The sequence below is a fragment of the Festucalex cinctus genome, chromosome 6, assembly GCF_051991245.1.
Source record: "Festucalex cinctus isolate MCC-2025b chromosome 6, RoL_Fcin_1.0, whole genome shotgun sequence".
Lineage (NCBI taxonomy): Eukaryota > Metazoa > Chordata > Actinopteri > Syngnathiformes > Syngnathidae > Festucalex > Festucalex cinctus.
The window spans coordinates 3,298,704-3,313,534 of NC_135416.1; the positions used below are offsets into that span (position 1 = coordinate 3,298,704).

Consider the following 14,831-nt stretch of genomic DNA (forward strand, 5'->3'; position numbering starts at 1 on the left):
AAGACCATTCTAAAACTCAAACTAAAATCACAAAGTTTTACTGTATAAGAAAAAAAATAGATGTCTTGACAACTTTACAGAGCATTTTGTCAAAACTTTTACTTTTTGGTCGGAATGGTATGGGAACATTTTATTTTTCAAATAATGTCCAAGTATGAATTCAACAACACAGCTTTATAGGCATCCTGAAAAAAAAATGCTTTAAAATTGTCAATATAAAGCTGATAGTAGCACATTAAAAAAAATGATCAAATGAAAACGTTTATTTTTCTTTAGTATTTCATTACAGGTCCAATGAATTTACATACATGGGTGCAATCCAGTGCTTAAAGTGCTCACACAAAAACCATTTACACTCTTGGGGATGGGAATCGGTATTATTGAAATGGTTTGCATCCTGCACCAGTCACCCGTTTAACATGAATTGACACAATGTATACATTAGAATTAAAATCACAGCCACGAACATTATTTAGCGCACACATTCAAAACAGTTCGGATGCCGATTTCCATTGGCTGGGGACACTGGGGGAGGCGGAGCCGGCCAGTCGGCAGCGGCGTTCACCAGGGCATGCAGGGGCTTGGGCAGTCGCGGACGTACGACTCCAGCGTGCCCGACGACACTTGCATCAGCGTGGTGTATGTCGTCAACTGACGTGCGGCAAAAAGAAAAGAATGAAATGGCAGATCAGCGAGATGCTCAAATATCAAAACGTGTCGTCGTCATCACTCACCTTGTTGAGCACGGGCTTTGTGGACAGCACGTCGTACAGCGTCTTCAGGGACACGTTCTGTAAAAATGGAAACATTGGAACACTAAAATCGTATTTTGCCAAAGTACAGCCTACAGTGAAATTCTACAATAGAAAAAAAAAAAAGAACTCCAGTTTCTTGGAGTGAAAAGTCATCCGTGCCCACAAATAAACATCAAGAAATGTAGGACAAAAAAAAAAAAAAAAAAGAATTTGTGTGCTGTTGTTTTGCTCACATTGCGCGTCGTTTGGTTCATGCACTTGACGGCGGGCGTGCGCCGGTCATCCAGGAAGAGAGGATCCTTCCAGTGGTCATAATTCGTCTCCAACACGAACCAGCGGCCGAGCTTCAGATCGATCCTAAAGAGAGACAAAAAAAAAAAAAAAAGCGCATGACACACTTTCTGATGTGGTTTTACAGTCAATCAGGTGACAAACGCTCGCCCGGTCGGTCATGTGCTTCATGCGCTCAGTCGTTGAGCAATCAAATATTTCACAAGCGCACAAAAGTCCACTTGGATGCTTCTCCTTTTTGCCGTCAGTCTCAAGCGAGTTGACCTCTTCTTTAACATGTATAAAATCTTCAAAAAAAATAAAATAAAAATGAAAAATTAAACCAAACAAAAAATAAATAAAACAATTTTACTTGAGAAAAGGAGCATTTCTTCTAAAATTAAGTTGGAATTATTTAAGAAAAAAATTTGAAATGTCAAGATGAAAAAGTCCTAATTTTACATGAATCAAGTGTCATTTCTTCCAAAGCTAAAACTACTACTAAAACTGAAATAGTATTAAAAAAATGGTATCAAAACATAAAAGTAATTATGTCACATGAATAAAGTGGTTTTGTTCAAGAATTTGTAATTTTTCGAGCGAAAACAGAAACCATCACCATTTTGAGTCAGGAGTTTTTCGAGGGGAAAACAAATTGCAATATCTTATGTCATAAGAATATGCAAATCATTTGTAAATGCGCGTCTCTTACTCGAGCACATCCAGGCTGGTGAGTCTGGATCTGGTGATGATGCAACCTTGCCCCGTGCTGTTCCCTCCCAGGATGAAGTAGGCGGGGGCCAAAAGTTTGGTCTGAGACAACTGAAACTTGGCCTCCTCGTAGCTACACAGATTAAAAAACAAAACACAAACAAACGGTCGTCTTGGAAACCAAAATGGCTGACGTCTCCACAAATCTCATGTCGCTAAGTGACGGGAAGGAAAAACCGGACATACCCGGTTGCGTTCTCCAGTACGGAGCGAGTCAGGAAGCTCATCCAGATGCCGTCTCGCTTTCCCAGGATCCACTCCAGGATGCCTGCATGACGTCACAACGCTCGTTTCAGTCACGTCAAAATCAAAACCGAGACAAAGTCGCAGTTGGACCAGGAAAAATGTCGCAATTTTACAGGACAAAAAAAAAAAAAAAAAAAAAGTCACCTCATTACAGGAACAGTTGTTGACTATAAATTGAAATGCAACAACAACAAAAAATAAAATTTTTTGATACTAGTTATGATGATATTAGTACAACTGCGAGAAATAAAATTAAAGGGATACTTTACTTATTTAGCCATTTTTGGGAGTCAAATGTTTATATTTTGCCTATAATAAATTTAATATTTTCATTATTTTTCATGTACCTTTAAAATTAGTACCTTTAAAAACATTTTGCACCTTGCTGTCGACTGAAAATGACATCACAAGGGCTCAGGTAACCAATCACAGCTCAGCTTGTCAATGTCACATGACCAAACCTAGAAAACAGGTGTTTTATTTAGTTATTTATTTATTTTTGTTATATTTTTATGACTATAATGGGCTAAAAAAGTGAAATATCCCTTTAAATTTTGCTGAGAATAAAGTTGGAGTTAGAAGGGAGAAAAAAAAATTATGTATAATAATGAGATTAAAAAAAAAATAAAATAAAAAAATACTTAAAAAAAAAGTCAGAATTTGCATGCCAGGATTAAAAATAATAACATAATAAATAATAATAATAATAAAATATAATGTAAAATTAATTAAAAAAATAAATAAAAAACATAAAAAATATATATATAAAAATTCTATTTAAAAAAAAAAATAAAAAAAATCAGGGAATAGAATATAAGTGACTGACCGATGTATCCTCCATCCAGACTGAAGCGTTCATTCATGGTGAGGGTGAACAAGTTCTGACAAATGAGACGGCACGTGATCAGGTACGTTTGATAGAAAAAGTCTGCACACCCCTGGTGATTTTCTCAAAAATGAGAGTGAAAGCGTGTGAATTTACCGGCTTGATACCGGTCAGCATGCCGACGTAACCGGCAAAGTTTGTGGACTTGAAGACGGTGCGGTTGCTCCTCCTGAAGTCCACGTTGACCACTAACGACTTCAGCTGCTCACTCATCACCCAAGACTTGTTCTTCACGTCCCATCTGATACATGCACAAACATACAAATGTTTTTGTTTTTTTTCTCCCCCCGAGTGTTGCTAGGTAGATTTAGTGGGGCACAATCATATGTGCCCTAAAGCCAGTTTATTTATTTTTTATTTTTTTAAGGAAACCTGGGGCAGAGGACTGCAGTGCCACTCATATTGAAAAAGCGTCATAATTCTACAAAAAAAAATAAAAATAATGATAATGGTCTTTAAAAAAAAAAAAATATATATATATATATATATATATATATATATATATATATATATATATATATATATAGACAATTTAATTAGGGAAAAAGACAAATTGACACAACCCAACCCCCCCCCCAAAAAAAGGATGAAATTCCACAGTAAATAAAATAAATAAAAGTAATCCTACGAAAATCTTAACACTACAAATATTACAGGGAGAAAAAAAAAATATCTAAGAAAAAGAAAAAGAAAAAAAAATTGTATTCCGATGAGAAATAAGTTGCATTTGTAGTGAGACATGTTTCCACAGTGCCATCTAGTGGCGGGGCAGTGCCCCAACTTGTCCCAAATGGAAAATGGCAGCCATCTTACCCCATAAACAAACCAAAGTCCAGGTTACGACCATGCAGGAGGTCTCCTGTCAACATCAAAAAAAGAACATTTGGCTCATTTTTCACAACACCATTGATTAATACATTTTTTTAAAAATATAGTTTCATCATTGTGGGAGTAATAAAGGTCATCATAGAAGGAAGTTGACTGACCTTTAGCGTCCTCAGCAACCACTGAGGTGCACACGGTAAACACCTCGTAGAAGAGGTTAAACAAGGCCACCTCACCTACAAAAAATCAATCATAAAAAATGCGCTTTATTAAAAACATGCGGTGTACCTAACGAAGTGAGCGACGCTTACCGAGAGGAACTCCCGACGCAGCGGCTATTCCTTTCATTTCGTCACCAAACGGGTACGGGAGCGTGCTGACAATCAAAGGCTGCCAGTTGACACGAAAACACGATCATGTCACAAAAAAGGTATGGAAGTCGTGAAAAATAAACAAACAAATAAAGCCTGTTCCTCACCAGAGCGACGTCGACCAGCTCGATGAGCTTCCCTTCGGGAACGAAAGCGTTGGCCAAGTCTCGCACGGCCTGGATCATGCTCACCAACTGACATGCAATCACGTTGGGACACAACAAAAATCAATACAAAATGGCGGCAGAAAATTCTCGCACCTGTGTCTTTTTGTCCGTGATGACAGGTGTCCATCTGTCCTTGGGAGGCAAGTCCAGGTCCACCGTGTACCAGCTCACGCGGCCTTTAAACCTGAATTTCAATTGTGCTTTAGCGTAACATTTGTGACAAGTTCAATACATTCTAAAAATGTCATAACAATTATTTCATTATTGTACAGCTTCTAATTTACTTTGGGTGCACCTTTTTTAGGCGTTTAGTTTTTTTGTTTTTAATTCATTTGCTCCCAATGTGTAAATAATTTTTATTTAATTTTATTTATTTATTTATTTTTTTATGTTTTAAGTGTCCCAAAGACGTATTCTTACATTTTTTTTTTATATTTTTTTTATGCTAGAGCATACAGAAGTCTTTGATGCAGCCTCTCAACTGCAAAGAACGGTTGACGAAATGGTAGTTATTACATAAACGGCCAGCAGGTGGCAGCAGAGCAAAGGAGAACAACCAGGGCCATGTAGAAAAAAAAGCTAAATTACTTACAATTTGAAATACACTTGTGAAAACGGGATTGTTTCTGTGAAAATGGCTGGGAGTGAATGAGTTAAATTAATACCATACATTTTCTCCGTTCCATGTTGCATTTTTAATACATATTTAAATTCTATTCTAAGGCATGACTTATATCTCATCTCACAAAGTCCTCTCAGTCTTTTTTATTCCGGCAAGCATTGATTGATTAATTGATTGCAAATATAACTCAATGTGCTTATACCGAAAAAAAAATGGCTTGTGAGTTCCAAATGTACATTTATGCATGTAAAAACGTTGCTAATTATACTAGTACGATCTCAAATGCGTATCTGAATTTGGTAATTTGGAATTCGGTAACGTTTGTAGCTTCACATAACGTGGCTTGCTGGATGTAAGGCATGGAGTGGCTATGGACATTATTTACTATTGACAACAAAAACAACATGTGACTTACGTGGGCCCGCTTGGAGGATACATTCCCGTCCGACAATCTTCTGTATACTGTAAATAATGAAAAGAAAGAGTCAACACAATTATTAATTCCAAAGAGTTAAGTTTGAAGTGACAGTTCCTTCATACTTCGTCAACGAGACAGATAATACACCGAACGGGAATGTAAACTTACAGGCGGTACAAATTGTGCCGACGTGGCTGCACATAAAGCAGCTAACATTAGAAAACGAAAGCTGGCCAGGTCCATTTTGCAGAAATGTGCCCACTGAAGGCAAAATGTTTGAAATTGACTAGAGAAGGGGCCCACTTCTGTTTTCTTGTCACGCAAAGCCGATTTCCGTTCCACCAAGGGGGTGGGGGACCCGGAAGTCAATAAATGTGAATTAACGTTTAGTACACAAAGTGACATAAAAATACAATTGTATTTATTTCTATGAAGTTTTATTATAAGTTTAAATCTGTCGGTTTAAAACAACCAACTGGTATTTTCAACAACAACAAAAAATGTAATAGCATGGCGCAAATCCCCCTTTAATGGTTTCTTCCACACGGAAACGTATCATGGGGTCGCTTTTGTAGCTTGCGACACCACTGACCTGTATATATGACTGGATAGCCGATAATCCATACGCGCCAGAGCAAGCCGTAGACCTCAAAAGTCTTGGAATAGCGGCTATCCAATCATATATATAGATCAGTGTATATACCCCATTAGGCCGGAAGTCAACGAGGAAACAAAACCAATGCAAAACAACCACTGCAATCAAAAACAAAAGAAACAGCCAAACACACCACAAGCAAAAATCTCTTATCTATCTATCGTAGAATAAAGTCACTTTGTACTGTCAGAATTTATGATCCTTGTAGGAAACATGAATTGATGACATAGGTTAAAATCTTTTATAGGTTAGTGGTTTTTATTCCCCTCAAATCGGACGGGTAGTTTTCAAGAGTTAAATTTGGCCTGTTGACGTCCATGACCACAAGAGGGCGCCAAAAATTACATTAATCGCAGAGGACCTTTCGAAACGCGATAAAAATAAAAATAACATTAGCTATATGTATTTTTTGTGTGTCTTCACTTTGTCCATTTATTCTTTTACAGGTTTGTTTTTCACTAGTGTTCATATAATAAAGCAAACATGCACCCTAACAAAGATTGTAACAGAGGTGACGGAAGTTCGGAACTACAGCAATTATTTCATGCTTGCAGTTTTTGACTCTGGATCTCAGTCTTTCGGAGCCATAATCATGACATGACTGCATGTTACTGGGCGAAACCTAAATTAGCAAAGATTCTCAGATAGCTTTGATGCCACTACGCTAGTCATTTGTTCCATGCTAGTCACCGTATACTTGCTCATTAAGTCTCAAATCTATTAGAGCAGAATTTCCATTGACAAAGGTTGACAGTGGTTCTTTCCACGTAGAAGTGTAACATATCACTTGGGTTTTGCTACACATTAACTTTAAATTTCACATTTAGTTTCACAATCTCCTCAATGCATTCGGACTTGCACAACTCTTACAAGGATATGACACAGTTACAAAAGTGCAAAGTTTATGTAAATTTGTGAGGCCACCAAATTTGTTTACCCGCCATTGACTGGTAAAAATATTCATTATAAATTCTGCACTTGACACAAATGGGCACAAACATATTTATTAAAAAAATAAAAATAAAAGATGAAATGCTTCACTTGCAATATCGATCCGCTTTCATTTTGCTCCTCCTGTAATGATAAAAAACAAGACAGCAGCATGAGATGTATCACACACGTAAGCGAAATGAAATCAAGTGACGCCTGTGTGGTGCGGTGCAAACATTTCGCACCTGTCGAGCAAAGCCTCGTGAAACTTTCCATCTAATCTGGCTTTCTTCAGCATGGACGGCTCATCCTCGTTCACCCGCAGGCGACGGTCCTGGAAACTCTGAAACTTCTTACTGGTAAAAAAATAGATTTTCATGAAAAAATAAAAATTAAAAAAATATGAAAAAAGAAAATTTGTTTTTCGCATCAAAAGTTCATTTGGCCACTTGTTGCTAGGCAGAATTCATAGGGCTTGAGAAGCACTACCACATTGGCCAATGAGAAGCCGGCATATTAAAGAACATAAACCCCGATGTTTTATTTTGTCTGTATTGAATATAAAATGCTTACTGTATGTGGTTTTTTTTTAAGCCACTTGATGCTAGGCAGAATTTGTTGTGCTCCAACATAATCACGCTCTTTAGCCAATGAAATTGACACATGCAATTTTGAACTTAAAAGATTTAGAAAATAAATTATATCAACAGGTTCTATCTCAGTCTTGGTTTTCACATTATATATTCACTTGTTGCTAGGCAGAAATCATAGAGCTCCAGAATAACTGGCTGATGGGGTGCAGCCAATGACATATTGTCATGTCAGTCATGTGACGTGTTTGTCAAGGATTAGGTGTAATAAATTGGAAATGGGTTTTGTATTAACTACAAAATAAAATATCTGATATCACTGTCCAAGAAAAGGCATGTATCTTCAATTTTTTTTTAATCCAAAACACAAACAAAAAATAGTTTTAGATCAACACATTGTTGTTCAAACATGGTCATTTGTTGCTAGGCAGAATTCATAGGGTTGCAAAATATGCCCAACCTGTTTATTTTTAGCTATTTTCATCTTCCTCAAAAATGAAGACAAGTCTCGTCTTTTGTTGCACGGCGACAACATATTCAAATCATAACTTCATATGTAATCAAAATGAAGTCCCTTCCATAAAGCTGCTGTAACTTGCCGCTGCGCAGTGATGAACAGTTTACATCTGACCTTTCACGAACACGCCAAAAACTTTTGGAGACGAGGCTGAAGGTCGGCCATTATCCACATCATGACGCGGTAGCAGACGAAGCGTGCGTAAATCTGCCGCTCCATCCGACGCGCGTCTCGATTGACATCTCGGAAGCGCGCTCGCGCGTGAAGTGATGCAATTTTCTCGTCAACATGGTGTCAAGCGTGTGTGCTGACCCGACGCGCAGATAACGGGGTGCAGATAACAGCAGTGTGCGAAAAGTTGTTGGAGGTCATTCCGAACCAGTTTTTAGGATCGGCTTTCCTAGCACTGGCTCGTCTTTATCGCTCTTATTTGGCTAATTGTGGGAATGCTGAAGGCACAATTGTTATTCGTATTGTTTGTTGTTATTATTTCAGGCACCTTTTATTCTCCTCACTTTTTTTCCGTCAAACAACTCCCACATAATACTTCCGATTTACACCGTTCAAATTTCAACATGCTTAAAAAATTCACGCCTTCCTGGGAATATATCGTCTGATTCCACATTATTTACAGTACTTGCGCAATTTAACGTTAAATATCAACTTTTCCCAATTCATTTTCAATGAGATAGATGGTGTAGTATTGTTCAGTAAGCAGGAGGTCACGGGTTCGAATCCCACCTCCGATTGTACATTGCAAATATATCCAGTAGTTTCTCATATAAGGGGAAAAAAAGTCTTTTACTGTTTTTGTAAAAGTAAATTAGTGATGTGTGCCAATAGATGGCAGTCTATCCTGAAGGGGCTTCTGGGATTGTCAGAGAGGATTGAGAAGAGAGTACAAAAAATAAAGTACTCAGCAGATGCTAGCATAAAACGGAATGTGAATGCTTATTGTTTGCACACAAGAACATTATAAACTGCATATCTGAATTAATGTTTTCTTTCTCTTGTTGGCTGAAAAATTCGCCTTCTGTTAGTCTGATGATGATCACGAATAATGTTATGAATCGAACGCTGCGGAAGTGACGTGACTTTAAGGTGCCGTTTGATTGGACGAGGATTTATGTTTTGTACCAAGTATAGTCTGACATGGCATCCTATATTTATTTATTTTTTGTGCTGATTTTATTTGAAGTTTGCTGCACCCAAAGATGTGAAAGAGGAGTATTATAATAATAGGCATTTCTTATAAATAGATGAATGAAAGAACTTTACTGTAGTAGTAATTTATGGTAGGTGACTACTGCTGACTACTGACTGAGAATGGGTGGATGGGTTTTTATTTGTCATTTAACTACAAGTTACTACTTCATAATTAGGAGTAATATTACCACTATTACTACTATTACTGGTAATTAACTCATTCACTGCCATTGACGGAAAAAGACGTCAAATGATGCATTTTTTTTGCTGGTCTGGCAATGAATGTGTTAATAAATAACTTAAAAAAAAAAAAAATCAAAGTGGCCCTTGCAGCTTTCTATTTTTCTGTCTGTGGCCCTCAGAGGAAAAAGTTTGGACACCCCTGCTGTACATTATATCAGCAATTTATAATTGCTTCATTGATTTTTAACACGTTTAACTCATTCACTGCCATTGACGGAAAAAGACGTCAAATGATGCATTTTTTGCTGGTCTGGCAATGAATGTGTTAATAGTTAATTACTATGTAATTTTCGCAGAATTTATCCTTCAATTTCCTTCAGAAGCATTCAGCTTAGCATTCCCACGCAATTTCACAAGAAATTGCACTTAGTCTAGTATGCTTATATGCTTGAAATTAAAACATATCCTGCTAGCTGTCAAGTGTTTGTGTGAACTCAACAGTGAAGCAAAACGATGTAATGAGCAGAACGAGAAAAAGTGCTGACCCGCACCAAAGTGAATCCAAGTCTATTTAGTCGGAAGCAAACCAAGTGCAGCGTAAAATGGAGGCCGTCGGCAGTGTGGAAATAAAAGCAGCCAATCACGTCAAGAGGAATTTGGACTTCAGGAGCGATCACAAAAGTGAATGTCCGCCGTACGTACACGTAACTGAGCTCGCATGACTTGACGTTGCCTCGGTCCTCGTCGGCGATGTCGTCTTTCGGCTTCACGTCTCGCTCCGCGCACGAACGAATCTGCGGTATAGACGCTCGGCGTTAAAACAAAACAAAACAAAACAAAACAAAAAAAACCCCGTCAGGTCACACGAGAGGGTTTGGATGAAAGGAGGATTATCGCGCGTCACCTTCACCATCTCGCCGTCTCCCGCCGTCTTGCTCGTGGCCTCGATGTCGCCGCTCTCGCTGTACGAGATGAAGCAGTTGTTGGCGGCGAGGAGCGCCATCTTGCCCTGGTCCGAAAGGGAAGGCAATTTGCTTGATGTTTCAAAGCAGCTCTCGCGAGGCTAAGCGACTCTCAAAGACACTTCGTCGCCTTCGAAAATTTCAACAATTGGTCGACTCAAATTCTTACTTGCATTAAAAACTAAACGTTTATAGATGCAGCTGCCTTATATACTCAACTCTCAAAGACACGAAAATGTTTTGTCACCTTCAAAACTCACTCAAAGACTTCCAGACACTCAATGACACAGAATCATCTTAAAAACTTAATAGTGAAACATCCAAAGGTGCATAATCACCTTAAAAACTCACAACAACAAGCAATTATGCGTCGTCTCTTGAAAGAGTCAAAGACACTCAGACATTTAGCCACTTAACCCCAAGGATGCTTGTTGCTTTAAAAAAAAAAAAAAAGATTCAAAAACATTCAAAGACACTTAGTCACCTTTAAACTTCAATACTCAATGATACATTTTTGCCTTAAAGACTCAACAGTCAAAGACAGTCTCAAAGACACTTAAACGATCAAAGACCCTTAAAAGTCACTCATCACTCAAAGACACTAGGTCACCTTGACACCCCAACACAACAAAGACCCTCACGGATGCTTGTTGCCTTTAAAACTAAAAAACTCAAAGACAAGAAAAGGCACTTAACACTCGAAGACCATCAAAACCTCAACAAACCCCTCCCAAAAAACCCTCAAAGACGCTACTAACGAGGGGATGGTTAGCTACCATTTGAAAAACGGGCTCCCACTGTTCTCTGGATCCGATGGCGTCGGAGCGGCCCACCACCAGGTTGTCTGCGTTGAGGCCCAGGTACTTCCCGTAGCCCGACTTCAAGGCTATCCTGGAAAAGGGTTATTATCAAAGACACGGTGAAGTATTCTTTTCATAACTTTTGGGGTCACATCTCAGAACAGATTGTCAGTGATTGCATCGTCACCTGCTGTCAGAGAGCTTGACCGCAGTGAACTGTTCAGGGGGGTCCGGTCCTTCGTCCTCTAAAACAAAACAACAGTATAGCCCGGTTAATAATTAACAAAATAGTGCATAATATATGCAGGGCGGGTACAAGTTATATTATTGTTAAAGGGTAAAATGATGTTACGATATTTTAAAAGATGGGCATAATTTCTTCACACCTGCATTCTAGTCATTAATAATGCAAAAAGCTCCTCTAGGCTCATACACGGCAAAAAAAATAAAAAATTGCTCGCTTTTGCTTTTTGTTATTGCTAACAGACACTTGGTCACCTAAAAATTCAACATCAAATACTCAAAGACACTTATTTACCTTAAAAAAAAAAAAAAAAAAACACGCAAAAGTCTCTCAAAGACTTAAAAAAAAACTATGTTCAAGACACTCAAAGGCACCTTAAACACTCTCAAGACAAATACGCACAGCATTCTTAAAACCGAACACTTAAAGACATTTAGCCATCTTAAAAACTAAAAAGTCACCGCCCAAAAACTCTCTCAATGTTGTCAAATCGCATTGAAAACCTAAAACTTAAAGATGTTTATAGGCTTTTAGTTGCATTGCATGGGGAAAAAATAAAATACAAATTCTACTCAGTCTCATTCAGACACCAAGCTGTCTTATAAATTCAACAGATACCTCAAAGAAAAAGAAAAACTCCAAGACGCCTTCTCTCCTTTAAAAAAAAAAAAAAAAAAAAAAAATCAACACTCAAGTAACAAAAAACAAAACAAAAAAAATCTGGTGCGCGTGGTGTCGTCTGAGGAGTGCAGGAGTTATGAAATCATTTTTTGAAAATGTTGCTAAATGCGTCCTCTGTCTCCTTGAAAATTCTAGCTGGTGTCCTCTTTGATCTCCTGCCTTCCTCACATCCTCCATGCGGATGTGAGGAAGGAGACACTCAGGGAATTGGGGGGTTTACTTTCAATCTCTCGGCAGTTTTTCAGCGCCCCTGATTAAACGCATGCTGAATTAATATGCGGCGCTGTAAAAAAATAAATAAATAAATAAATAAATTAACGCCGCTCCATGTCCAGCTGCAAATGGACTCAAAACCTCTGCAGGCCCTCGGTCTGACGTTTAGACATTGCAAAGCTGAATTTCTATATTATTTTTTTCGAAGACACATATTGACATTCTATAGTGAGACGTGTATGTGTGCTGCATTAAAAGCGCCATATTTCCTCAAATGGAGGACGTGCCTTTAATAGTGTGCCTGATGATGCGTCATCTACTTGGGAAATCAAACAAATAAACACCGGAAAGGCACTCAAACATGCTTCGTCACCGGAAAAACTCAAAAGACCCCATAGGGATCTTTACTTGCATTCAAAGACACGTATTTGCCACAACTCAAAGACACTTGAAAATGCTGAGTTGTCTTAAAAAATAAAACAGCGGGACATTTAATCGCCCTGTCGCACTATTATGTTTAGCTACCTAAAAAAAAAAAAAAAGTCCAACTCTCAAAGACCATCAGCCTCAACGCTAAAAGATGCATGGACACCCTGAAAAATTCAAAAATATAGCAATCCAAGACATCCACCTCAACACACAAAACAAATTAAACACTTCTGGTTTCCTTAAAAAAATAAAAAATAAAAAAGATGATGAAAGAACGTAGTAGTAGACGTTCAAGAGTTTATAGTTGAGCCCATTGGCATTCTGTTGTTCACCAAAACAGCAGCACCAAATGAGGAGTGATGATTTTTTTTTTTCCTCCGTAAAAATGCCCGAACCTCACCTGGGTGCGGTGCGCCAACCGTGAAAAGTCCTGTATCCAGAGCGTGAATGTAGGAATTGTTGTGCATCTCGATGGCGACAGTGCCCATGATGTCGCCGAAGTGGCGGATGGCCCACCACCCGCCTGGTGATGAAGAAGACAAATAAGAAATTGTATTTATTAAAGCACACTAGTCCAGGATGTGAAACATCAAGACTGAGGGATGATTAATGTTAAAAGTGAAGACGAGGGCACATATACCGACAACATCCTGCTTGGCCTCGTCATCTGCTGCTTTTCTTTTCTTATTTTTGTCCTTCTTCTTTTTCCTGTTCAAAACAGAATGAAGTGGGGAAAAAATTGCAACTTTCGCCCGCATTCTTATTTTTTACCCTTGAACATTGTTAATTATTTATTCACGGATATTGAATGTGTCTAAAAACAAAATCGGTACTCAAAGACATTTAGTCAACATAAAGAAGTAAATAACCTAATACAAATTGGATTTGAATTCAATTACGTAATTAATGGTGGATGCAGCATTTCATCACCAAGTCGCCAAAAACTAAACTTTCCTCAAACCGCACCGCTCGGTGTGCTTACTAATGTTCGTATTTGCAACGACATTAAAATATGTTAAACACATTAATTAAAAAAAAACTATTTGTAGTTTACTGGCGGTTTGTTTATCGGCGTTTACTACAAATTTAGCCTATTAGCATTTAGTACGAATCGCTAAAACCCCAACCTCATCGACATCGTAACTTTACGCCACGCCGTTCTATCCACTTCCGCCTTACATATCCTGACTTACCCTTTATTCTGTCCCTTCAGAACCAATTTGGTTGATTTTACGCTAGAATATTCCGCCATGGTGTAAGCAGCGAGGTTGCTAGCAAGCTTGCACGGCTAACACAGGCGGAAGCGGAAGTTTGTGACAAGGTTGACAACAACTACGGCGGCCGCAAAGGGACAGCCAATTCCGACCTTGACTTTTTCATTCCGGCCCCAAATTGGCAGTTTAACCTTAAAAAATATTTTAATGATACAATCTATATTAGTTAGTTGTTTTGCCGTATTATACTTCGTTTTTCCTAATCTGACGATGTATTAGCGTTGTTATGTTATACATTCGATATATGCTAAACTAGCTAATGATAACTGCAACAAATCAACTTCATCTATGTTTTTGTTCACATTAGATAACATATATTACATTTGTTTTTTCTTAAGATGGGCACAAACGGCAATGCCCTTCTTGTATTTGACAATCAGTACACGTCATGTGACTGCTGCCCCTGCTTTGTCCTCTAAAAATCCTCAAATTCTCTAATCAAACACCGAAAATCTCAACTACAGTTTATTTTTATCTCCCTATCCGTTAAGTAAGTTAACATTAAATTTACATTGAAACAGTGGAGACAGTCATCTCTTCTTGTTTTGTTTTTTTAAATAAGTGAAATGTCAGACGATGATTTACTAGCATGCAGGAGCTACACATCACAGGTGTAAATCCCATTCTCTGAACTCCTTTCTCCCAATAACCAGCACAGGGCAACGTGTCCTCCACAATAACTGCACGGGCCGAGCTCCATTTGCAGAGCCAAAGCTCCGTGAAGCAGAGCAATAGCGCGCTCCAGTCCGCCGTGAAAACCATTAAGGCTGACCTCCACCCTCGCCGACTTACAAGAAAAGAGCTCATCTTTATTTA

At 38.3% G+C, this 14,831-nt stretch overlaps 2 protein-coding genes across 3 annotated transcripts; both read right to left on the reverse strand.

Annotated features, from left to right (window-relative positions):
• Window positions 1–248: 248 nt before the first annotated feature.
• On the reverse strand, window positions 249–7,049 carry asah1b (N-acylsphingosine amidohydrolase (acid ceramidase) 1b). 2 transcript variants are annotated; one of them, XM_077523277.1, is made up of 14 exons: window positions 7,032–7,049; window positions 5,329–5,375; window positions 4,385–4,475; window positions 4,232–4,318; window positions 4,065–4,143; window positions 3,915–3,989; window positions 3,742–3,787; window positions 3,025–3,169; window positions 2,869–2,923; window positions 1,983–2,064; window positions 1,738–1,869; window positions 989–1,112; window positions 735–791; window positions 249–651 (listed from the first exon to the last, which is right to left on the reverse strand). In XM_077523277.1, the coding sequence occupies exons 2-14, from the start codon at window positions 5,349–5,351 to the stop codon at window positions 562–564; spliced, it is 1,086 nt and encodes a 361-aa protein (XP_077379403.1). In that variant the 5' UTR covers window positions 5,352–5,375; window positions 7,032–7,049; the 3' UTR covers window positions 249–561. The 2 variants fall into 2 exon arrangements, with proteins under 2 accessions (XP_077379403.1, XP_077379402.1); XM_077523276.1 differs by lacking the exon at window positions 7,032–7,049 and adding an exon at window positions 5,500–5,837.
• On the reverse strand, window positions 7,024–14,177 carry frg1 (FSHD region gene 1). Its single transcript, XM_077523278.1, has 9 exons — window positions 13,935–14,177; window positions 13,382–13,449; window positions 13,142–13,264; window positions 11,362–11,419; window positions 11,151–11,265; window positions 10,317–10,421; window positions 10,115–10,206; window positions 7,162–7,272; window positions 7,024–7,060 (listed from the first exon to the last, which is right to left on the reverse strand). Exons 1-9 carry the CDS (start codon window positions 13,991–13,993, stop codon window positions 7,024–7,026), a joined length of 768 nt encoding a protein of 255 aa, XP_077379404.1. The 5' UTR covers window positions 13,994–14,177.
• Window positions 14,178–14,831: the final 654 nt, after the last annotated feature.